The sequence below is a fragment of the Lissotriton vulgaris genome, chromosome 10 (assembly GCF_964263255.1).
Source record: "Lissotriton vulgaris chromosome 10, aLisVul1.2, whole genome shotgun sequence".
Classification (NCBI taxonomy): Eukaryota; Metazoa; Chordata; class Amphibia; order Caudata; family Salamandridae; genus Lissotriton; species Lissotriton vulgaris.
This window is the reverse complement of record NC_141698.1, coordinates 368974227-368998541: the sequence shown is the minus strand read 5'-3', so window position 1 is coordinate 368998541 and position 24315 is coordinate 368974227. Positions and strand designations below refer to the sequence as shown.

The following is a 24315-nucleotide window of genomic DNA, read 5'->3' as shown; positions in this document are numbered from 1 at the left end:
ATACCATCCGGTCCTTGTGCGCCGGAGGTTCTGGCATTCTTTATATAATCCATCACTTCATCTCTTGACGGGGGACCGTATTCAACGAAAACGGCCTCCTCTATTACAGGCATCTGAAAAAGCACTGAGCTGTTAGATTAATATAATAGGGAAATATTGTCCACCCACTCACTTTCTGGGATCGGAATGGGGAGTGCCCTCTGTTTAGAATCACAATATTCTGCAATCGGGTGGCAATACTTTTTTGAATCTCTGGCTCTTGCGGCTTCCCTCAACCCAATCCATTTAGCATCCATCTTGTTTCTCTTTGCTTGGAGTTTAAACTGCTTCTAACTTGCTTAAGGCAATTCATTTCCTGTTGCATACTCATGGAAAATTGTTGATGTTGTTGTCGAACTCAATATTTAATTTCTCGATTTAATGCTATCAGAAAAGGGGTGTCCTGATTTACCCTTCGGGAGCCAGTGAAAACTGAGCTTACTTTTATCTCCCTCATTTGGGCCTCAAACAAATTGTATAAATTAGCAGAAACATGGCCCTGCTGTTCTAAAAAAAAGTTTTTTTCACTATCGCACCTACCTCTGCGGTATTTTTTTGTGTCCAAAATGAACGACCATTAGCTTTATTAAAAACCACGAGCCCCGGCACCAGTTCCCTTGATTCAGTGCAGGTAGATTGAAGGCCAAAATCAAGCTTATTACTCTGTGATCACTCCATACTGACGGGGAAACCTCTAAATTTTCGCAGGCCCCAAACATTTGATAGGAAAGAACTACATAGTCCAGTAGGTTTTGTGTGCGATGAGATTGAAAAGCAAATTTTGCTGTTTTATCGACTGGCATCCTCCCGTTTAGAATGAATTAGTCTGCACTTCTAATGCTATCGAGCAGGAGGAATCCCCGTTTATCCGTTTTACTTTATCCGGTAAAGAGGATTCAGGAATATGCCAGATTTCTCCTTTATCTGGATTAGCATAAATTTCCTGCGCGGAATTGGAAATTTTTGCATTTAGATCTCCCACTAATTCCACTAAGTGGCATTCTTCCGTGGTAGCTATCATTAATATATAGAAAGAGTGGGCTCAACAGACGGTCGACAGCTTTCCCAGGGGGGTATAGAGATTAGCTACCAGGAAGAAGGTGGGCCTGCAGACTTTCCCAAAAATGCCAGCTTCAGGCAAATACAGAGATTTGATGGATGCTAAAAAACTTTCTAATTCCAATTAATAGAATTCTTAAGCAGAATGGAGACCCCCCCCACTAGCATGTCCCCTTTTGGAATGCTTAGCATAACAAGAGAAAGTAAAAAAAAATCACAATCCTAATCCTTGCACGCTCAAGTCTCTTGTAGGCATATAATCAGAGGATTTAAAGATTTTAAGAAGTTAAATTTTTCCTCGTCATGACCCAAGCCAGCCATATTCCAGGTGAGAAGTAACCCCGCCTGGCTACCTCAAAGGTCGCTTCTTCCTACCTCTGGACAATTGGTATTCAGGGTTTTTGCTACCCAACTCCATTGGGCTAAATTATCTTCTATGTTAGGGGTCTGACGCGTGACTACAGAATCAGAGACCACATTTATTGAGCGGCCCTTTATGTTTAGTGAGACCATGATATTTTTGGTGTTATCCAAAGGGAACTCCGAGTCGGGCTCATAGCGTCCAACACCACAGATTTACCGGGTCTTGGAGCTTGTGAGCGCAAAATTGTACCACACAAGGTAGAATATTCCTCAGAATTTGATACAGATATTATATCTAGCCTTCGTTTTAAAAAGTTCTCACAGTTCTGTATAGCCAAATTGGCCACTAACAAGGAGCAGAAGGTAACTCTGGAGAATGAAACATTCTCATGCTGAATAATATTCACATTTAAAATATCTCTGCTTTCTAACAACTTCAATGCCTCTATTTCAGAAAAAAGTTTGGTATTGAGCCCTCTATTTATCGGATCGGATTCTGTCTCAAATAACCAAATGAGATCCACTATGAGGGAAAAAGCGGTCTGCACCACATTATCTTTTTTTACTGCATCTCTTTGGGGAATCCATAGAGGTACCCTATGGATTCCTCCGCATTGGACTTAATCTGCGTTTGAGACCCCACCTCTAGGTTACCATCTTGTCTAACCCCCGCACACTGCACCATGTTTGAAATGCAGGGACGCCACCACCCAGTATTGTTCCCCTTCCCAAAGGATCACCCCCCTCACTAAGCTGAAGAGGAAGAGGCCCCTCCATAGGGGCAACAAATGCAGCCGCAGTCGTACTGTTTGTTTTTTCCTATTCAGAGATGGTTTGCTAACTCTGTTGGTTAAGAAGATGATCTAAGTTCATGATTGCGTGCAAAGCAACGCCCGATGCAACGGATGTACCGACAGCAGAGTGCTCCATTTTTGATAGGTTCAAAGGGATGTGTTGGCTCAGTTGAGACTCTTGGAGCTGTTGGAATGAATGGTTACCACATAAACCAGGACCCAGATTTGCACGTGAAGAGGTGTCGGGTGAGAAACTACTTGAGCCCACTTCTGCGCCGGATCTTGTCTGGCCTCTGTCCCCTTCCCCCTTTACAGGACATTATCAGACTCCCCGCAGAACCATGAGGGCTTCCCTGAGTTTCCCCTGAAGACGGGAGGGGTGGGGTTACTGCGGCAAACTTGGAAAACAAACTTTCTTGCCCCAATGTTGCCTCCACAGGAGTAGTCCGGGGAACTTTCCGAAAGAAAACTGTGATGGTTAGGTGGGATTTATAGCAAAGGTGCTGTAGATTTCTGGTTCCGCTATATGATCTCCTCAATTTCCTTGTACAGCTAGGAGACGAGATAAGTACGCGACCAGAGCTTAATTTTCTAGAAGTCATCTCATGCACAAGATAGAAACTTCCGCCTCTCACCCACCACCACCACCACCACCTCTGCTCGAGTGCTCGTAAAATTCCCCCCTGCAGCACCAAACACCTGATGCTGCTGCTGTAACTGTGGCTGTCACCCAGCAGACAATCAAAGATAATCAGCTGACCCTGCTGTTCCTTGGGGCTCCTGCCGCTGCGGGGAGTCTCTACGTGGCTCCTGCCGCAGTCTGTCTAATCCCGCTATTCAGGCGGCTCTTGCTACTGCTGGGTTGGCTATCGCTGGCTGTCGTTGCCCTCTCGCTGCCACAGCAGAGAGGCCCTCATAACCGCAGCGAGTTCTAGCGGCCTGCGTTCCACACAGCACCCGGCAATATGGCAATTCAGCAACCGGGGGGCTCAGCAACCCACAGCTCGGAACAGAGTCGGCAAACTTGTGAAAGACGCTTGCACTCAATCGAGAAATGTGCAGCGATGACAAAGCCAGGGACAGGCACTTCCCTAAATCCCACCAGCCAGAATGGAACAAGGCTAGAAGACCGTGCACAGCGTGGCTACCTGCGTAATAAACAGCTACAGATGCCTGGGCCACACTCCGACCACTCCACGCTTTAAGGCTTTCTACTTCCGCTCTAATCAGCTCTGGTCAGGCTTATCAGACTGCTACTGCTCCAGGCCCCCAGCCTCACCTCTCAGTGCTGGCTCCAGTGAACGGCATGCTGTATCTGCTACTGCCTGGTTACACTGTGCAGCCCTTCAGCCTTTTCACATCTGCTGCATAGCGTTTCGTGACCGCTACACTTTTCTCCGCTGTTTCCAGCACTCACTCCTTTCACACAACTCGCCAGTGAAGTCAGCAGTCAGCGATAGTCGTTCAGAAGCTGCAACGCATCTGAATCATGAGGATGGCTGGCTGACTGGCAATGGCTCTCTACTTGCGGTTTGCAGCAAGGGCAGCGAGACTTGGCGTTTCTTTTGAATGTGCACATTGGAGAATTATTATGTGAACAATAACAGAAGGAGATATAATGTACGCTGAGAAATGCAAGCAGTTAGATAATATATAGCTGCAGTGATTATTGATGATTCTCAAAATAATTGTGTGATTTGTAACTTAAAAATGTTTTTAAGCCCTGAAATCATTCATTGCGTTATGTAAAAAGTTTTATTTCGTAAGGACCCACTCTCCAGTGAATACTTAATATAGGAGGGCTATTAATATAAACTGAAGCTTGATCTGAAGTACTTAGTAAAAAAGAAAATACCCTAATGAGGTGATCTATGCTTATCAAAAGATGTGTTACCTGCTTGTTGAAGGAGTATTTGCTGGAGATTTACCAGGGCATACCAAAGGAATGGTTTGGTTTGATGTTGGACAAAGGGCTTGATAACCTACCAAATGGGTCACTTGATCATTGCAGTTCAGATCAAGAGAGGCGGTGTGAGATAAGTGACCACTATGTTCCTTAGTAATGGTGGACACCCTACATTTGCACTGGAATTATTCTTTGTGAAACTACTTTTCCTGCATCCTGACATTTTCTAATCTATTGTCTTCTCTTTCCAGCCCACGCATGAAGGTTACTTCTCCTGTCTGGACATATGGTCCCAGTTTCTGGATTATCTTACCAATAAAATAAAGAGTCGTCTTGCCGAAAAAGATTCTGTGCTCACCAGGTAAACCACAAAGTGCTTCTGACATGTGTAAGATTCATCGGTCCATTATAATGTCTGCGTGGATGTTGTACTTTTTCACATACCGTTGTGCTGAAAAAGATGCTGTTCTTGTTTGAAGCATTTTGCATGAATACCAGTTTGAAAATCTGTTATTTGCTGCGATTAATACACCGCAGTAAAAAAAAAAAAGTCACAAACATCATGGATGTGCTTGCTTTCTCAATCTTTCCCCCTGCCAAGGCTCGGGTCTTGAGAGACTCGGCTAAAGGGGTGTAATGACGGATGATGGTCGCTATTTTCCACAGCTATTGGTATTTGCAAACTTTAGGGAGGCAAAAGAATGAGGGAGGGCAATCCTGCGTAGTTGTCCTGAAGCTTCAATCCTTGCTAACCTGTTTTAGTCAGAGCCTATGTCCACAGGGCACCAGCTCTACACTCTCTTATTAAGAATGAACAGCACCCCCGTTGGATGAGAATTGGCTGGTAAGGGCCAGAGTTTGGCAGGACTGCAGGGAATTATTATTTTAATTAATGTATAAAGGTTCTTTCATGTGTACAGCAATTGGTACTCCACAGTGCAGTGCAATGCAGAAGCAAGTGCCCAGCACAAAATAATATTCCAATAATTTAAATACATATTGCAAATACAAGATGTTGGATTGAAGATAAATATTAACATTTAGACAGGTACTATACATTCAAGATTGACAATACGTCTAGAATTACAAAGTGTAATTTCAAACTGCCGCTCTCATTTTCTACCTGAAATTCTCATAGGTGTGCTTCATAGATATCCCTCCACCAACATAGGACCAATAGAGGTGCATTGCCCTTACAGACCCAAGCAATCCATCTTCTTCCCACAATGACGCAATGCAAAATTAAAACCTACAGGTTTGGTCCCAAAATATGTAGTCCGATTATGGTTTCATCATTTTATTTATACCCTGATAATATCCTGCCAAAATTGCACCAAGCCTAACCATTTAGCAAACATATAAATGCTGTTCTGTAGTAGGGGATCTCTGTGTATAGTCATAATCTAGTGAATAGTCCCGCCCATGTGCGTGGACCCCGGCAATCAAAAATAATCTCTTAAATTGTCAAAACATGCAGAAAACTGCAAAGACACTTAAGAGAGAATTTAAAGACAAATAATGCAGCCTATATCCACAGGCTACACTGTCCAATACTTCAACTAGAAATTCCACCAAATAACACCACACATAATACAGCCCGCCCAGTTTCTACCATAGAGAAACTTGCCTCCCCCAGTAAAAGACACTGGAATGATAGAGAGGAAGGCATGGACAGACAAGCCCCATAGGCTGCCATTATGTGGCTTAAATAGGATACTGTGCCTTTAAGAGAACCTTCCAGAACTTCTCCCAGTATCCCAGAATGCATAGCAGGTCCCTCTACTTTCAGTTCTTTTTTCCGGCTCCTGCTTACAGGACCCTGGCATTGAGCTCTCCCTTGTTTCAAGGGTTTATTGGATATTTTGGCACTTTTGTGTTTTAAAAGTGTTTCAGTTTACTTTCTTGGTGTTCTCTTTCTCTTTTGTGTGCTGATTCAGGCGTTTTAGGGCTCTAAAATGCCTGGCCTTTTTGATAAGTGTCCAGCATGTGGGAGGAAGAAGGCCAAGAGTGATCCCCACGATGTCTGCATCGTCTGCCTCCTTGAAGATCATGTCCCTGAGGACTGTGTCATCTGCCAGCAGTTTACTGCTCGGACTCTGAGGGACAGGATGAAGATCAGGCTTTCTGGCCTTGAGGAGAGGCGTCTGCAGGCTGCAGGTGGGTCTGGGCAGGCTGGGAAGGTTCCCTCTGCTGAGGCCTCTGGGGGGCAGGAAGTCCAGCAAACGGTCCCGGTCTCCGTCGACGTCGATTGCATCAACGACGACGTCGAGGGATGACGGCGGTGTGCTCCCCTTCTCCCCGCGGCTCCGGGTCGAGACGGCGTGACGGCTCGACATCGAAGGGCCTGGAGAGGTCGCCGTCGAAGCCACCGTCGACGTCAAGGTCTTCCTATCGACGTCGGAGACGAAGTGACCAGCATCGGCGCTCGCCGTCGAGGCGACACCGCCGATCGCCGTCGAAGCACCGGTCGACGTCGAGGGGCTCCTCGACGTCGAGAGGCTCCTCGACGTCGAGAGCATCTAGACGGCGGAATCGACGCTAGTCGTCGAGGAAGGAACGTTCGACGTCGCGGAAGCGGCGTACGACGTCACGGAGGAAGAGGTAGACGTCGAGGGGTTGGCGTTCGACGTCGAGGAAGAAGAGGTTGACGTCGCGGAGGCGGCGTTCGACGCCGGAGTCGCGGAGGCGACGTTCGACGCCAGAAAAGCGACGCTCAGCATCAAGAAGAAAGAGGTCGGCGTCTGGGAGTCGTTCTGCCTCTCCAAAACGGCGCAAGAGGGATTCTGGTCCCAGAAGTCAGACTGCTTCAAGTGGAGGGCGCAAGAGGAAGCGATCACCTGCTGAAGGGGCTGGATCTCAGCCCGTTCAACAACAAATTAGGGAGGGTCTAAGGGCAGGTTTACCGACCGACCAGATATAAGCCCCGGACTCAATACACAACAACAAATAATATCTGGGGGTCAAAGAGTAGGTCAGTAAGTCAAGCAAGAAGGACCACTATACCAAATGCATGCAAAACAGTATCAGTGAGAAACAATAGTTAGTGAGCGGTCAAGTCAAGACTCAAGAGTATATGGAGAAAAATGTATTGTTCCCATCAGAAGCCACACTGTACCGCCCTTGTTGTCATCATTTGGGATCTCCTTACCCAGGAGACACGACGGCCGGTAAGTAGTTACCGTGACCGAGATGTGATGTGAGGGCAGAACAGAAGGGTATGATAGTGGCTAATGAAAAAAGCAGTGTCTGATGATTGGAGTGAAAAAGTGAAGGGTAATGATAAAATTAGGTGAGTTGGGTGGAAAAGAGAAATGTATTAATATCCCCCAATCCCTAAGATTAAAAGGCAGGTGTGGGTGCAGGTTTTAAATAATAACCGCACTTATTGCTGGATCTCAGCCCCCTTCGCCTAAGGGGTCACCGGGCTCGGTGTACTCAGAGGTGTACACGCCATCTCGGCCTCGGTCGCCACCTCCGCCTGTTCCTAAAGAGGATCCTCCACCCAACCCTCCACTTCCGTCAGACGACCCGCCGCCACCAGTTCCTCCGCATGGGCCCGTCCCGCACCTCAGGGTTCCTCCGCCGAGGTCCACTTTGCTGCCGTCTTTGCCTGTACCTCCTAAGGGGACCCCAAAACCTAAACCCCGAGAGGAGCCAAGAAAGACCCCACCACGGAAACCGGTGGAGCGGCCACGGGCTGGCAGGTCTCGCTCTCGCTCTGGGAGAAGGGAGAGATCGCGACACAGATCGTCCACGAGGTCGAGACGCCGCCATAGGAGGCGCGAATCTCGCTCCCACACAAGGTCCTCTGGTACCAGAGACTATTCTCCTACCTTGTCGGAGCCACCGGACTCAAGGGTGTCCCCGATTGATGACCTGGTGGCGTTCCATGATGTCCTTTTAAGGGGCGCTGCGAAGTTGGGCATATCCTTGACGGTGCCTACTCCTAAAACTTCAGTCATTTTTGAGACATTGCATCAAAAACACCTGTCTCGTCCTCTCCTGCCTCTGGTGCCGGGCCTGGAAGAACCGGCTATGGCTCTTTTTCTCACCCCTGCGGTGACGAAGGCGGCTCCATCGAGGCTGCTGAAGAAGTACCGGGCTCCCGACTCGGACCCGGCCTTTCTGAGGGCGGAACCCCCTCCAGACTCTGTAATTGTGACGGCGGCCCGCAAGCAACATGCCACCTCCCCGTCATCCACGGTTCCCCCAGATAAGGAGTCCAGATGGATGGATTCGGCAGGGAGGAAAGTGTGTGGAACATCGGCTACCTCCATGAAGGCTGCGAGTGCCACGGCGCTGTTGGGACGCTACGACCGCGCCCTCTGGGACTCCCTCCAGCAGTTTGCGGAGATGTTACCCCGCAAGAAGCGCGAGGACTTCCAGGAAGTGCTGAATGAAGGGATGCTGGTGGCTAACCAGATTATCAGCGCGGCAGCGGACTCTTCCTTGTTGGCAGCTCATGGGTTTTGCCATGGGGTTAACCAACGACGTCACGCCTGGCTCCATCTTACGTCCCTGAAACCGGACGCACAGCAGAGGGTGGCCAACCTACCATTCTCCGGCGAGACCCTCTTCGGGAAGCATGCGGACGATGAGATGGCCCGCATGAAGGCGGAGGCCGAAACGCTCACGGCTGTGGGCCTGGAGAAGCCTAAAGACACGAAGAAGTCGTACCGCCCGTTCCAACGGTGGTTTGGTGGGCAAGGCAGAGGACGTGGCCAGGCTTCGTGACAGACGCAACAACAACAACAGTTCCGTAAGCCATTCCAGAAGCACCAGAAGGGCAGAGGAGGCCAGCAGTCGGCTCCGGCGCCCAAGGGCCAGGCTGGGTCTAGGCCCTAGGAACCTACTTCCCCCGGATCTCTTACCCACTCCGGTAGGGGGAAGCATTCAATTTTTTCTGGCAGAGTGGAGAAAAATTACTCGGGACAAGTGGGTGCTGAATATTGTTTGCAATGGATACAGTCTTCGGTTCACCAGCCCTCCTCCAGCAATTCCACCGGTCAGCTCGCAGTTTCAGGTGGAAGCGGATATCCTGTTAAGGAAAAGGGCGATAGAAGACGTACCTCTGTCTCAGAGGAAGAGGTCTGTACTCCCGGTTCTTTCTGGTTCGCAAGAAGGACAAGAACGAGTTCAGGCCCATTCTGGACTTGCGACAGGCAAACAAATGGATTCGCAGGGAAAAGTTTCGCATGCTGTCGTTGCATCAGATTTATCCTCAGTTGCAACAGGGGGACTGGCTATGTGCTATAGACCTACAGGATGCTTACTTCCATGTGCCCATTGCACACAAACACAGGAAGTTCCTGCGGTTCCAAGTCGGCGCCAATCATTATCAATACACAGTACTCCCATTCGGACTGAAGTCTGCGCCGAGAACATTCTCGAAGTGCATGGCGGTGGTAGCAGCACACCTGAGGAAGAACAAGGTGTTCGTCTACCCGTACCTGGACGATTGGTTGATCAAGGCATCCTCCTTCTCGGAAGCGCGAGCACACTTCCAGAAGAAGTGCGTTCTCTTGAACAAGCTGGGGCTGCACATCAACATGGCCAAGTCTGTCCCGACTCCAGTCCAATGCATACAATACTTGGGAGCCTCCATCAATACGCTGTCAGCAAGCGTGTCTCCTTCGGAAGAGCGACGATTATCTCTCCTTCGGAAGGCTCAGGCTCTTATGACAACTCCATCTACAACAGTGAGGACGGTGTCTGCTCTACTGGGATCGATGGCCTCTTGTATCTTCCTGACGCCACACGCACGGCTGCACATGAGACCGCTGCAGGAGTGCTTGGAGGACCAGTGGGATCAGAGGAAAGGATCTTGGGACGACAAGATTCGACTGTCGCTGCATGCTCTTCAGTCTCTGAAGTGGTGGTGTTCAGCGGAGAATCTCCTCAGAGGGGTTCCCTTTCACAAGGACATTCCCACGCAGACTGTCGTGACGGATGCTTCTCTCCTGGGATGGGGAGCGCACTCCGGGACTCTAAAGATTCAAGGAACGTGGTCACCGATGGAGGCCACGTATCACATCAATTTCCTGGAACTCAGAGCTGTTCACTTGGCACTGAAGGCCTTTCTTCCGTCCTTCCAGACCAACTCTCTGCTTGTACAGACGGACAATACCACCACGATGTATTACCTCAACAAGCAGGGGGGCTCGAGATCACGCACTCTGTCACAGGAGGCGCAGGCGATCTGGCACTGGCCCCTAGCCAGAGGACTGACGATAACGGCTACCCATCTGCCAGGTATGCAGAATGTTCAGGCAGACGCACTGAGCAGGCTGGTTCAGGAAAACCACGAGTGGGTCATAAACGACGAAGTACTAGGAGAAGTCTTCGCAAGGTGGGGAACTCCAGACGTAGATTTGTTCGCCACCGCCAAAAACAGCAAGTGCAGAGACTTCGCCTCCAGGTACTACCAGCAAGGGACGCTGGGGAATGTGTTATGGATCGACTGGACGAGAAGCTTTCTGTACGCCTTTCCTCCCATTCCTCTGATTCCGGCGGTGCTCATCAAGCTGGCCCGGTCCAGGGCTCTGATGATACTCATTGCCCCGGAGTGGCCCAGGCAGTGGTGGTTCACGGACCTACTTCACCGGTCTCTCCTTACTCACATTCGGTTGCCGTGCAGGCCGAACCTTCTCACGAAGTTCGGGGGACGGATGTTACACCCCAACCTCTCGTCTTTGAGTTTGGCGGCATGGCTCCTGAGATAGTGCAATATGGCCATCTGAATCTGCCTGAGGATTGCATGGACATACTGAAGGAGTCTAAGAGGCCTTCCACTGGAACTTCATATGCTTACAAGTGGAAGAGGTTTTGTATCTGGTGCCAGTCTAAGAATCATGACCCTACGACCTGTAAGGAAGATGTCATCCTTCCTTACCTTTTACATTTGGGGCAGTCTGGCCTTAATGTTCATTCCATTAAGGTTCATCTTGCTGGATTGACTGCCTACAGGAAATGCCCTTCACAGACTTCCTTTTTCCAGATCCCTGTGATCAAAGATTTTCTGGAAGGATTGAAGAAAGTATTCCCTCTTGTCAGGCTTCCTTCGCCTTCATGGGAATTGAATGTGGTGCTGTCCAGATTGATGAAGGAGCCTTTTGAACCTATTCATAAGGCTTCGTTGCAGCACCTGTCCGGGAAGGCGGCGTTCCTCGTGGCCATTACATCGGCCCGCAGGGTGAGTGAAATTCAGGTGTTGTGTTGTACTGGACCTTATACTGTGTTTCATGCTGCTAAGGTTGGTATGCGCACTCACCCTAAATTTCTTCCCAAGGTTATTTCTGATTTTCATGTCAACCAGACCATAACTTTGCCTACGTTTTTTCAGAACCCTTCGTCTCCAGCGGAAAGGTCTCTCCATTCCCTGGATGTTAGGAGGGTGTTGAAATTTTATCTGGATAAAACCAAAGATATTCGTAGGTTTGGCCAGTTGTTTATTAATTATGGATCAGTCAGGACGGGTCTTGCTACCTCTAAGCAGTCCATTTCTAGGTGGATTGTGTCCTGCATACAACTGTGTTACCAAAAGGCTAATAAGACCTTAGGAGGTAAGCCTAAGGCTCATTCCACCAGGGGCAAAGCTGCCACGACGGCTCTGCTCCGTAACGTGCCGATTGCTGAAATCTGCAAGGCAGCCACTTGGAAGTCGGTTCATACCTTTGCTAAGCATTACTGCCTGGACTCTGACGCCAGGGCAGAAGCTCAGGTTGGGCAGGCTTCGCTGCGTAATTTGTTCGCACAGTAGTGGCGTTATTTTTTTCTCCACCGCCGCTTTGGTGTGGGGATGGGCTTGCCATTCTATTCACTAGATTATGGCTATACACAGAGATCCCCTACTACAGAAGGAGTAGTTTCTGTCCTGTAACTCCAGTTCTGTAGTAGGGGTATCTCTGTTATAGTCATAAGCGCCCGCCCTCCTCCCCGGTGGAGATATTTCGTCATGTACGGAATGCGACAGGTCTGGCGTGCTTCGCCTTCAAAAAGAACTGAAAGTAGAGGGACCTGCTATGCATTCTGGGATAAGTTCTGGAAAGTTCTCTTAAAGGCACAGTATCCTATTTAAGCCACATATTGGCAGCCTAAGGGGCTTGTCTGTCCATGCCTTCCTCTCTATCATTCCAGTGTCTTTTACTGGGGGAGGCAAGTTTCTCTATGGTAGAAACTGGGCGGGCTGTATTCTGTGTGGTGTATTTTGGTGGAATTTCTAGTTGAAGTACTGGACAGTGTAGCCTGTGGATATAGGCTGCATTATTTGTCTTTAAATTCTCTCTTAAGTGTCTTTGCAGTTTTCTGCATGTTTTGACAATTTAAGAGATTATTTTTGATTGCCGGGGTCCACGCACATGGGCGGGACTATTCACTAGATTATGACTATAACAGAGATACCCCTACTACAGAACTGGAGTTACAGGACAGAAACTACTCCTTCGCCTGCGGAGGTGCACATCGAAGCAGTCAGTTATTGCGTTGTGGTATTAGAGTAATGTTTGGACTGCATGGAGAGGAAATTACCAAGTGTTTTTATGGTGGCAGGATAAATATTTTGAATAGGAGGGAGAGGGTGATAGAACACCAAGTATTATCACTTTATTTGCTGAGGGTGGCATGATAAGTTATTTATAACATTGAGGTTTACAGAATTGCTAGAAGTGCTAGGAAGAGGACCGATGAACCCACTACAGCCGACATAGTGTCCCTGACCCTGGCCTAGAAGGGAACTATCTCAGGGCACTCCCATAATATGTGGTAGAAGGTGCCTTCCCCTTGACAACCCCGTGCACAAAAGGCCGACTGACTCCTTCCCCAGCATATAGGTGTGTACGAGGGTAGTAAATGCGATGTAGAATTTTGATGTGCACCAACCTGAACCTGGAACGAATTGCTATTTCACGCCGGCTCTGCAAGGCGTCCTGCCAGTCGTCGTCTTCCAGGGCACCGATGTCCCTGACCCACACTGCACGAAGTGCCACCAAGGGGTCCGCCATATTGTTCATTAATTTGCGGTATATGGTGAATGTGGGTTTTTCTAGTATAGGATCCAGGAGCAATCTATTCTCCATGGGAGAATACTCCGGTATTGACGTGTCACTTATGTGTGAGCGCAAGGTGTGAATGAGGTGAATGGAGTGATAGTGTTGAGTCGTGAAGGTCATATTCCTTTTTGAGGTAAGTGAAGGATCGGGGGGCGTCCCCATTTCCAGACGTCCGCCAAATACTCCATGCCAATGAGTTTCCATCCCCTGAAACCGGTCAGTCGAATCACCTCTGTCAACTGATCCCCAAGCCATATAGGGGTTGTACCCGTCAGGGAACCCATCCACCCCATGAACTTGTTTGCCTCCCTCCAGTATTGAACAACCACCCCTGTGTGTGTAGACCATTCCATCCGCAGCTTTCGGGCGTAGAGCAGTGGCTCGCAGTTTCCCCCGGCATGACCATCCGGTCGACTCTATAGGCCGGTTCTGACCCATCTGCATATACCCAGTCATTAACTACCTGTAGCTGCGAGGCCCAATAATACAATTTGACATCAGGAAGCGCCAGCCCCTCTTCGTATACCCCTCATGTCAGCTTGTGGAGTGCTATCCTTGGGTTACCACCATCCCAAAGCAGTGTCCATAGCGCCTGCGATATTAGTGTAAATAACCCCGGAGGAAAATGATACGGTGTGTTTTGTAGAATGTAGAGGAGCCTCAGTAGTTAAAGCATCTTAAATATTGCAGCCCGGCCCATGATGGGGAGAGTCAGCGATCTCCAATGGCTCACGTCTGACCGGAGGCGTGTTAGTTGGGGCTCCAGGTTCCTGTCAAAGAACTCCCGCCTGTCTCTCGTAACATAGACCCCGAAATACTTGAACCTGTCCCTGGCTACTAAGGCGGGACACCTAGTCGGAATCGCGGGGGGACCCGAAAGCAGAAAGATCACTGACTTCGCCCAATTAAATGTATAGCCAGAGTAACTGCCGAAGAATTCAAAAAGGTGTAACGCCTGCACTATCAAGTGTTATGGTCTACCCATATATAACACAATATTGTTGGTGTATAAAGAGATACGTACTTCCCACTCATCGGTCAGCGCCAAGCCCCAAAATGACCATTCTGTCCTGATCCAATGGCTCCAGGGCCAAGGCAAACATGAGGCGGGACGGGGGCACCCCTGTCTGGTACCCCTCCGCAAAGGGAAGACTCTGGACACGGTTCCATTAATTCTCACCCTCACCATAGGCTGCTCGTAAAAGAGACGCACCCAACTGCAGAAAGGCGGGCCGAAGCACAGTTTCTGGAGCACCATAAACAGGTATGGCCATTCAATACTATCGAATGCTATTGAGGCGTCCAGCACCATCAATGCTGTCTGAGTGTTCCCCACATTCTCTGTCATATAAACGACACCGCAAAGACGACGTAAGTTGTGACGGGTGCTCCTGCGTGGCATGAACCCTGATTGGTCAACGTGCGCTAGGTCTGGTAAAACCGATACCAGTCAATCGGCCAAGGCCTTGGCCAGGACCTTGGCCTCTACATTGATAAGCGAAAATGGGCGGTAAGAAGAACATTGGTCTGCCGGCTTCATTCCTTTATGAATAACAAAAATCGTGGCCTCCCACTGATCGGATGGGAGCCTGTCAAAAGAACAAATGGAGGAGTATTACCCGATGAGGGTAAATGAAGGCTTTTGTCCAAACTAAGGAAACACTGTTCCTTTGTTAGTAAACCCCTCACTCACCACCTGGTGGTGACTTGCTTCATCATCGGGGCCCACCCAAGTGGCCTAGCGTCACTTGGGTGTGCTTCAACACCTGAGTTACAGTGGAGCAGGTAGTGAAGTGTGGGATGCGAACAAAAAAAGTGTGAATGTTAAAATTGTCCTGGTTAATGCTTTTATACAATTTTTAATAAAAAAAGTAACTGGACAATATTAAAAATGTGGGCGAGATAGTAGTAGGGAAGTTACGGCCTACATATATCCGTTTATGTGTTGGTCGACATGTTTCTACCATATGGGGAAAATCCCCGGTATTCCTCAGGACCAAAACAAGGAAGTGGGTGGTGTGCGCCCCCTAAAAGACGCACCCAGTCCTAATTCCTTGGTCATCCAGAAGAAAAATATACTTCTGGGAAAGCACTCCTAAGGTTTAGGGTGCAGATAAAAAACCTGTGGGAAAGAAAGAGAGTAAATAAAATAATTACTATCCTGTAACGTAGTGCAGAATTAGGGTGCAGAATACGTGCAGTTATTCTTGCTTTCCACAGTGGTGAATGACACAGTGCCTTCATCAGTACAGAGCGTGTCTACAAGTGGTGTGCAAACATGCTCATTAACGTGGGAGTAGTAGATCTATAGAGTAAAGTATATCTGGCTAAGGGCTCTTAATTTTCGTCCTTAGTGCGTGCCTTAAAAGTACATGCTGGCGCCGTAGGTCAGGGTGCACTAAACTCGAGTGCTCATAATTGTAACGCCGTGGTTTAACTTGTGCCAGCTGGGTAGTTGTTATTGACATTATAAATGTTCGAGGAAGTCCTAATCAGGATTTGTGGTCAACATATAAGGACAGACTAGACTAACATACACGTATAACAAAGAGCTTATCACGACGTGAGACATGGCTGGAAAAGAAAAGGGCTTACTGGGGTGGAGCTCTAATTGAGCTGCATCAAGCAGGAGGTGGGCGCTTCGCCGGTTACAACATATTCTAGTAGGAAAGGCATATGTAGCAAGGTGAGGATTAACCTCCGTGGCGAAAAATGAATCTACATAGCGGTTTAGTTGTTAAGTCCAATGGTTGGTCCTGCATGGGGAGGAAAAAATAAAACTTACAGTTGGGTGTGGCGAGCAAAGGCGGATCGCCTACGTCTCCCTGTTCGCTGCTTGGTAGCAACGAGAAAGTGAGGGCGTTGGGCGTATATGCGCCTGGCTGCTTTCGGGGGGTGTCACGTGTCTGCTACGGCAGCCCGTAAGGAGGAGTGGTTGGTGTGGTAACCACTAGGCGCTGCGCCTGCGCCGTAGTGATCGTGTTGTTATGATAACCACGTAGGGTGGTTGGCGTGGTAACCACTGGGCGCTGAGTCTGCGTCGTAATGATCGTGTTGTTGTGATCACTATGCGGTATGAAGGGTGAGCGCGTTTTGGAAAGGACTTGGGTCGCGCTTGGGCTGTAAATAACGGAATGGGGCAGGAAGGCCCGGGTATATAGGTTAAGAGGCTACGTGGTCGGCCAAGTAAAGGATGAGGTGCATCCATAAGTAAGGGCTGATTATGTGGACCAGGTTAGCGTTATTACACTGGGAGCGTTACAGATAAGCGAGGGGAACAGTCTGTGGTTTCAAAAATCGGCTCTACATTAGGGGATTTTTTTGAGAGCCACATAGCAATGTATCATGTGACAGAGTTACTAGGAAAAAGATGTTATTTAAATACAGAGTTCCACGGTATATTGTCGTTGAGCCCATGGATATGAGTGGAAAGTCTATATATCCATCTCTGTTCTTTTTCGAATAAACGAGCCTGGATGTTAGGGCCCGCTTGTAACTGTGCAATGACCGTCCACCTCATATCATTGGTGGTGTGATGGGCAGTGAGGAAATGATCTGTGAGTTTTGTCATGTTCTTCTTGCATCTTATCGTGCTCCTGTGTTCGCAAATTCGTTGCTTTATTTTGCGTGTCATCATACCCACGTAGGGTTTTCCACAGGTGCAGGTGATCAAGTAAATCACATTATTGCTATTGCAATTCGTATGGGATCTCTGTTCCCATGTTTTTCCAGGTTCCAAGGTGATGGTCTTGGTGTTTTCTGTTAAGTGACATACACTACAGTCCCCACACCGAGAATGTCCAGTGACTGGTGGTAGACCCCATATCTGTGTTAATGTCGGGTCACTTGCGTTGATGTTGTTTTTGGGTCTAGTGTTGACCAAAGTGTTTTTCAGACTGTTCGCTTTTCTGTATGAGAAGAGTGGTTTCTCCCAATTGAATGATCCAGAATTGATTATTGACCAGTGCTTTCTGATGCTTTTGCTCACTTCATTGGAAATCACATTATAGGTCGTCACACAGGTCAGTGGTATGTTTTCAGTGTCTTTAACGGTTTCTTCCAAGAGCGCTTGACGTGGTTGATTTCTTGCTCGTTGCCGGCATTTCTTGGTGATCTTGGTTGGGTATCCATGTTGTGACAGTTTGGTGGTGAGGTCCTCAGCTTGTTCTTTGAAGTCCTGAAGATTACTGCAATTCCTCCGTAGTCTCCGTAGCCTGCCCAGCTCCCGCTCCTCCCAGTACATCTGAAGGAAGTGGTTAATAATGACTTTTGCCTGCCATTTATATAGCTCTACTGGGAGCCAGTTTGGTCCTGGCACATTCCCGGACTGAAGGGAGTTGAGGGCGTTCCCCATTTCTTCCCTGGTGAAATCCACCTTGAGGCGGTCTCTTTGGTCATGCGAAGTCCTGTAAGAACTCCATGCAATCGTGTTCAGTCCTGGTGCAGACCTGGGAGTACACCCCTTCGAAGTATGACGCCAACGCTTCCGCTATGTCTGTGCTAGTGGAGACTAGGGAGCCCGTCCCGTCGTGCACCTCAGCAACCCATGAGCGCTCCCTATCTCGCTGCTCGAGCCACGCTAGTAGCTGCAGGGCCTTGTCTTCCACGTCATAAATTCGATGTTGCAAGACGAGAGAGTAGGCACGCGCCTCTCCCTCCGCCAGGACCTGTAGTCCCCTCTGTTTAACAGTCAAAGTGTGACAGAGGTCAACAGAAGAAGTGATGTTACCATCCCGTTCGAGCCTCTCCATTTCGCTTCCTAGTTGGCTGATCTGCAGGGGCTCTTCTTTCTTTTGGGCACTAATCAGAGCCTGGGCCTGCCCTCTCAGAACCGTCTTATAAGCTTTCCATAGCGTGATATGGGACTCGCCGAGCCCCGGTTTTCTTTAAAGTAAAGATTAGAACCCTCCCGGAGTTTATCTCCTATGGTCTCATCACAGATGGCCCACGGATCTATCCTCTGGAAGGACGCACTATTGATCACCGGACTCCTAAAAATTACGCTGATCGGGGAGTGATCAGAAATTCCCCGGGCGAGAATGTGAGGTTCAACAAAGTCTCCCAGCTTATCAGTGCATGTGAAAAAGTGGTCAAGTCGGGAAAAGGACCCATGTCGGGCAGAATAGAACGTGTATTGTCGGTGTGAGGGATTAGGAGTGCTCCACAGGTCTATAAGCCCCATGGTGGTAGTAAAACCATTCAGCTCCCACTCCCCCCTAGAGCCCCGCCCATCTCCAGAACGATCCAAGTAAGCGTCCATAACTGCGTTGGTGTCACCACCCATCAGGAGGACTCCGTGGGGGAGGTTCGCCAGAAAGGAGCCCAGTCGTGTGAAAATCGAAGAATGTAGATCTGCTGGAATGTAGCAGGAACAAAGAACTATGATACGCCCCTCCCATCTCCTTGACGGTTTTGTTATTGTATGCATTTTCCTCTCTCCGCGTATCCATAAGATCGGGAAAGTCTCCTCTTTGGTCGAAAACATTGTGGGTAGCCTTTGAGTCTAGCCGTGTTGGTCCAGTCTTCTGCCGATGGAGCAGACTCCATTTCAGTTCTGTCCTCGGTGCCACTCCATGTACCCTCGCACTGATCAACACCAAGTCATCAATTTTTTTCTCTCTCCGGAGCACAGGTAAGAAAATTGTGAAGCCTGTCGGTCATTCTGATACAAAAAGACTCTTCGAGATCATCTGGCTCATCGACGAGAAATGCAGCATCAAAGCACTCAACATACTCCGGATATCTTCGGAACAGAATCCGAAAAGAAGCGTCAACTGTGGAAGAGGATGCCTTTTCGGTTGCAGAATCGTATTCCGACCTAGAGATCAAATTTGAGTCCGAAGACATTCCAGCGGAACAGGTGGTCGTGAGTACTAAAACCCCTGTACCCCATAAACTATTTTCCACTTAACATAAGACGCACTTGGGCCAAGGACACCGAAACAAGTGATCAGGACTTCCTGCTCGGGAACGACCCGAGACCGATCGTCTTCGGACCTGAAACATTCCGCTCCAAATCCTCCATTTGGAAACAAAGCTCCGCTTCGGTGCTGAAACCTTCCGTTTCCAAGGACTAGAAGGACAAGTCTGATTCGGCACCAAACTTTCGGCTCCTACATTGAAAGAAGTTATTTCAGATCCCCTGGAACCTGTCTTAGGGCTGATTTTATGGGCCTGTTCTAGGGTGTGTAATTCTCCTTCCAGCATCAGTTTTTCCTTGGTCCTCTGTTCGACTGCCAAGATTAACGCCACACATTGGTTTCTTTGCACCACCTTAATGTGTCCCAGTAATTGGTAGGGGATTTGTCTTGGTTATTCAGCTAAAAAGTTCTCTAATGGTCTTTCGTAGATCGTCCTGTAACGGTCTATCTCAAATAAAGACCTGAGGTAAGAACCAGCAATTATATTAAGGTGGGGGGTAGTTCCACTCCAGGGTGGTGACTTCTGACGCATGGTCAGAGATTGTTATTGAGTGATTCATCGTTTCTCGAACTTCTTGGGCGAGGGCCCGGCTACGGAACACGTAGTCTAGTCTGAAGTAAGTGTGGTGGATGTGAGAGAAAAAGGAATAATCTCTGTCCTTAAGGTGTTGCTCCCTCCATGCATCAAATAAGAGAGGAGTTGGCGAGAGGAGTAAGCCTAATGGCTAGTGCGGTCGACCGTGAATCTGGGGAACTGGGTTTGTGTCTCGGCAACGACGCTGAACATCCTGTGATTCTGGGCAAATCACTTAATCTCCCCGTGCCTAACAAAAAATTAATGTGTCCTCATGTAACGCAACTGGTGCTATGTAAAGCGCTCTGATACCCAATACCTTCGGGTCAAGTTTGTGCTATATAAAACTATAAAAAAAAAAGTAATACCAGATTGCGCTTATCCTGTTTCAAGCTTTTTGTGAAGCTACCCATGTGGGCCCTGTGGGGGTGGGTAGTATCTGTGCCAGAGTGCCATGTAAGGTTAAAGTCCCCCATGGGAATTAAATCCCCCTCCGTGAAGCCCCTTAGTAGTGTTAACAGAGTTGTTACATATGCCACCTGATTGGTGTTTCGTGCGTAGACCGCTGCAGTAGTACACATTTTTCCTCCAATTCGCCCTTTCACCAGGACCACCCTCCCCATTTGTTTTATAGACCTCTGGTTGGCATTTTAGTGAGGAGTGAAATAGGAGCACCACACCATTACTTCGTGGAAGCGGAGGATTTGTATATCAAGCGGTACATCTTATGTTTTAGCATATGGTCATCAAACTTTTTGAGATGGGTCTTCTGAAGTGCCACAATATCATAGTGCTGGTCTAGTAAATATTTCCATACCTTATGACATTTGACCGGAGCATTTACACCCCAGACATTCCATGTAAGAGCAGTGACTCCCATAGTGATGATTGTGACTCTCCTCTCTTCCCTCTGAGTCTTCCCCTCCTGGAGCATATCCTCTCCTTCACTTCTCCAACCCTCTAGCCTCCTCTCATCCCAGGGATCCCTCCGCATCGCATATTAGCATTCTGAGCATTTTGTTGCTGTTGTCCCAAGTCACTGAGTAACCCCTACAAAAAGAAAAAAGACAAACAACAACGCTATTGGGGACAACGGGTCCCAAATCTATTCCACTGATGTGGTGAGGATCATAGGAGGCGATTTGAACCGAGATCGCAACCATGGCTATAGTGCAGCAACTGTGCATGCAAGAGTCCACATTGGCTACAATAATGTTCTATGCAAAGTTTATTAGTCGATTATTGCAACAGTTTTGAGTAAAGCGTAGACCGCAAAGGGGAGGCCCTCGACCATAGCAATTACAGGTAATATTCAGTGTAGAGTGGAATATGTCTAATCTTTTCTTCTCATAGTGTTCATTCCAACTTGATACTGGCAATGTGTCTCAAAGTAGGCGATTTTGGTGACGTAGAGATCTTACTCGTTAAGCGTTTTCTCTGTTGTTTAGGGGGCCGTTGGGTGAGCCTGGGCCCACTCTGTGGGCCCCTGTGCTATCCGCTCCAGACGAATTGGGTTTAACAGTTGTGTGTCTGCCTTCAGGCACAGCAATTCCCAAGATCATCAAGCCCTCCTCCATTTCTGTGATGTGATAAGCTCTGTTACGGATTTCAAAGGCCAGGTCAAAGGGGTAGGTCCATCTATATTTAATATTTTCTTGCCTACGTTTGTCCGTGACCGGTCAGAACTGTTGACTATGGGCCAGGGTCACTGGTGCTATATCCTGATACAATGCACAGGTGGCTCCTTGGAGCTACACAATGCCCATCTTCCTGGATGCTGGCTGAACAGCTTCATTTGCTTTAAAAGAATGTAGTTTGGCCAGGACATCTCTCGGGCATTGCTTGTTGCCCATATGCGCTCTCTCATTTTTAATCTACACTGTGGCTTAACACAGAACCTCGGCAAAGAGCCCCACCACAAAGGCCTCCAAGTCTGGTCCCTGTGCCCCCTCCTCCAGATTCCTGATTCTAATGTCTTGCCAGGATCTGTTTTCCAGGTCCTAACTTTTTAGTAGAGCCACTTGTAGTTGCACTTGGATGGTGAGTGTAATGTCATGTTCGAGGCATGTGGGCTGCTGAATTCATATCTGTGCATAGATCGCCGCCTAGTGTTGGGTCCGGATGATTGCACATTGTTGTCCTGGAAGAGTCTTCGAAGTATCACAAGATAGGTGGCTCCTCCTCTGGACTAGTGCCCATGGGCATCCTCTCCATCCTCAGATTGTTTTTTTCCGCCATTGGGTTCGGATGTACTTTCGTTACTCGGAGTTCGGAAATATATTTCGGACTTTCTAAAGGCCAAAAGGCGTTCGGGGCGTTGGTATTGTATCTTTGATCGGTACCTACAACTTATTCCTGTTCTTTCTACTCGGGACGTCGAATCGGGCCGCGTGGCCCTCTCGACACCAGGGCCAATCGTCGATGGAACGAAGTCCTTTCAAGCGATGCCCCAACTGTAACTCTAAATACCCACACATTGATAAACACACAGTCTGTAATAAGTGTTTATCTCCTGAACACAACAAAGCCGACTGCTTCGCTTGTGCTCAATTTAGGTAAAAAAAGACTCTTCGGGTTCGACGTGCGGCGCGACTGACGATGCAGAAGTCTGCGCCCGAGCCAGAGAACATCTTTGAAGACGACGATGAGGTCGTCGACCCTGAAGACTCGGATCAGCAGTCGGAGCAGGGGTCTGAACACGACTCCAACTACTGTGTCGATGACGAGGAAGACATCATCGAGGTAGAGGACGACTCCGGCGAGGACACTGGGCCGACCGTGAGTACGGAGCCCAATATATTCGCAGGTTCAGATCCAGAGGCTCAGGTCGAGGCATCGCCGGAAGGCCTTAGCCAAGATCAGAACGACGATTCGATAGCCCCGCAGTTAAGCCCGGCTACGAAAATATTACAAGAGCCATCAGTACGACATTTCCAAAATCTTGAGAAATCGAAACCGAAAGTGATAGCTACCAAATAGAAACCAAAACTGATCGACATCCCATTCTTCGGACCGAAAATGGCAGATCCGTCGAAGCCGACCAAGCAAAAACAGGTCGTCGACCCATCGAGGTCGCTTGCAAAGGTTGTCGAAGCCAGAGCTACTACTCCCACGTCCGCGATTAAGCAGAAGGCAGTCGACCCGACGACATCGACGTCAACGCCTGGCAACACTAAAAAGGGACTCGAACGGACAACGGTTGTCGATCCGAAGTTACGCGTCGAACAACCGAAGCAAGTGCACACAAAGACTCTTATACCAAAATCGAGACTCGAGCCGAAGAGCTCAGTTGAACCGAGGGACGAAAGCATCGCTCCGAAGCAACATGCTCCGAAGTCGACACCGGGCCACAGAATGGTTATCGAACAACCAAAAACAGTCGGATCGAAAACCACGGCTCCAAAAACATCATACAGGCTACTAAAACGGTCCAACAACCAAAACCTCTCGGACCGATAAAATTCGGACTTCCTCCGCATGTCAAGCCAAGGGTGGTCGAAAAAGATAGCGGATTCGAACCAACCCAGCCAAAGAGGCCGAGATAGGGGGAAAAAGCTACAGTAGCAGAGGAACAGGATCCCTCAGCGGAAGAACAGTCTGAACTGTATGTCGACCCCGACGCTGGGAGGGTTACCCTGTTAAAGAGGAAAATCGGGCCTGAAACTACCGTTGAGTCCTACAAGATACCTCTAAAGAGGAAAAGAGACACTTCAACATCTCCAGTTCTCTTTGAAACTATCACACCATATGTACAGGAAACATATATGTACTCGCCCACACGCACAGATGACTATGGGGAGTATGAGGACAATGACCAATACAATTATCCAACGGATAGTAAACAGGACACACAAACTCAGCCATGGACTGACCCTGTGGATCCTGGAGATTCTCAAACAATTCCTGACAACTCTGCATACCCTGTAAAAACATTGCCTACAGAGGACACAGGTGCCTTTAACACACTGATAGAAAGGGCAGCATATAATCACCATGTGGAGATGCACGCAGATCCCATTGATGAAGACTTCTTCTTTGACACTTTTAGCACCTCGGAGAAAAACGTCAAAACATTGCCAATACTGAAAGGGGTGCTTAAACATGCAGGGGACATATTTAAAGACACAACAAGGGCACGGGTCATTAACCCTAGGATAGAGAGAAAATATAGACCAGCCCCGGTTGACCCTACATATATTAAGGGACAACTTTGGACTCTCTAGTTGTCTCCAATGCACATAAACGTGCTAATTCTCAAACATCTGGCGAAGCTCCACCTCCAGACAGAGTCCAAAATTCTGGAGGCATCAGGAAAAAGGGTGGCTGCTCAAGCAGCTAACATCTGGAGAATTGCAAACATGCAAGCCCTGTTAGCTAGGTATGACAGGGCGCACTACGACACACTGGAACAAATCTTTCAACACCTATCTGACCTTTATAAGGGACAGGCAGAATTCCTGATACAAGAGGGCAAGCTCATATCTAATGCATCCATAAAATGTGCCTTAGATGCAGCAGACACAGCAGCCAGGGCTATCAACACCAGCGTCATGCTCAGACGACATGCGTGGCTACGCATCTCCGGGTTTAAAAATGAAGTTCAAACCACTTT

General features: G+C 48.4%; 1 protein-coding gene across 2 annotated transcripts in view; it reads left to right on the top strand.

The window, feature by feature from the left end:
• XPO6 (exportin 6) overlaps positions 1 to 24315 on the top strand; it is an 824334-nt gene that overhangs the window by 356363 nt on the left and 443656 nt on the right. For both annotated transcript variants that reach the window (XM_086941189.1, XM_086941190.1), the window contains exon 9: positions 4413 to 4522. In XM_086941189.1, the coding sequence (XP_086797315.1) occupies positions 4413 to 4522 (110 nt within the window). The remainder of the gene's footprint in view (positions 1 to 4412; positions 4523 to 24315) is intronic.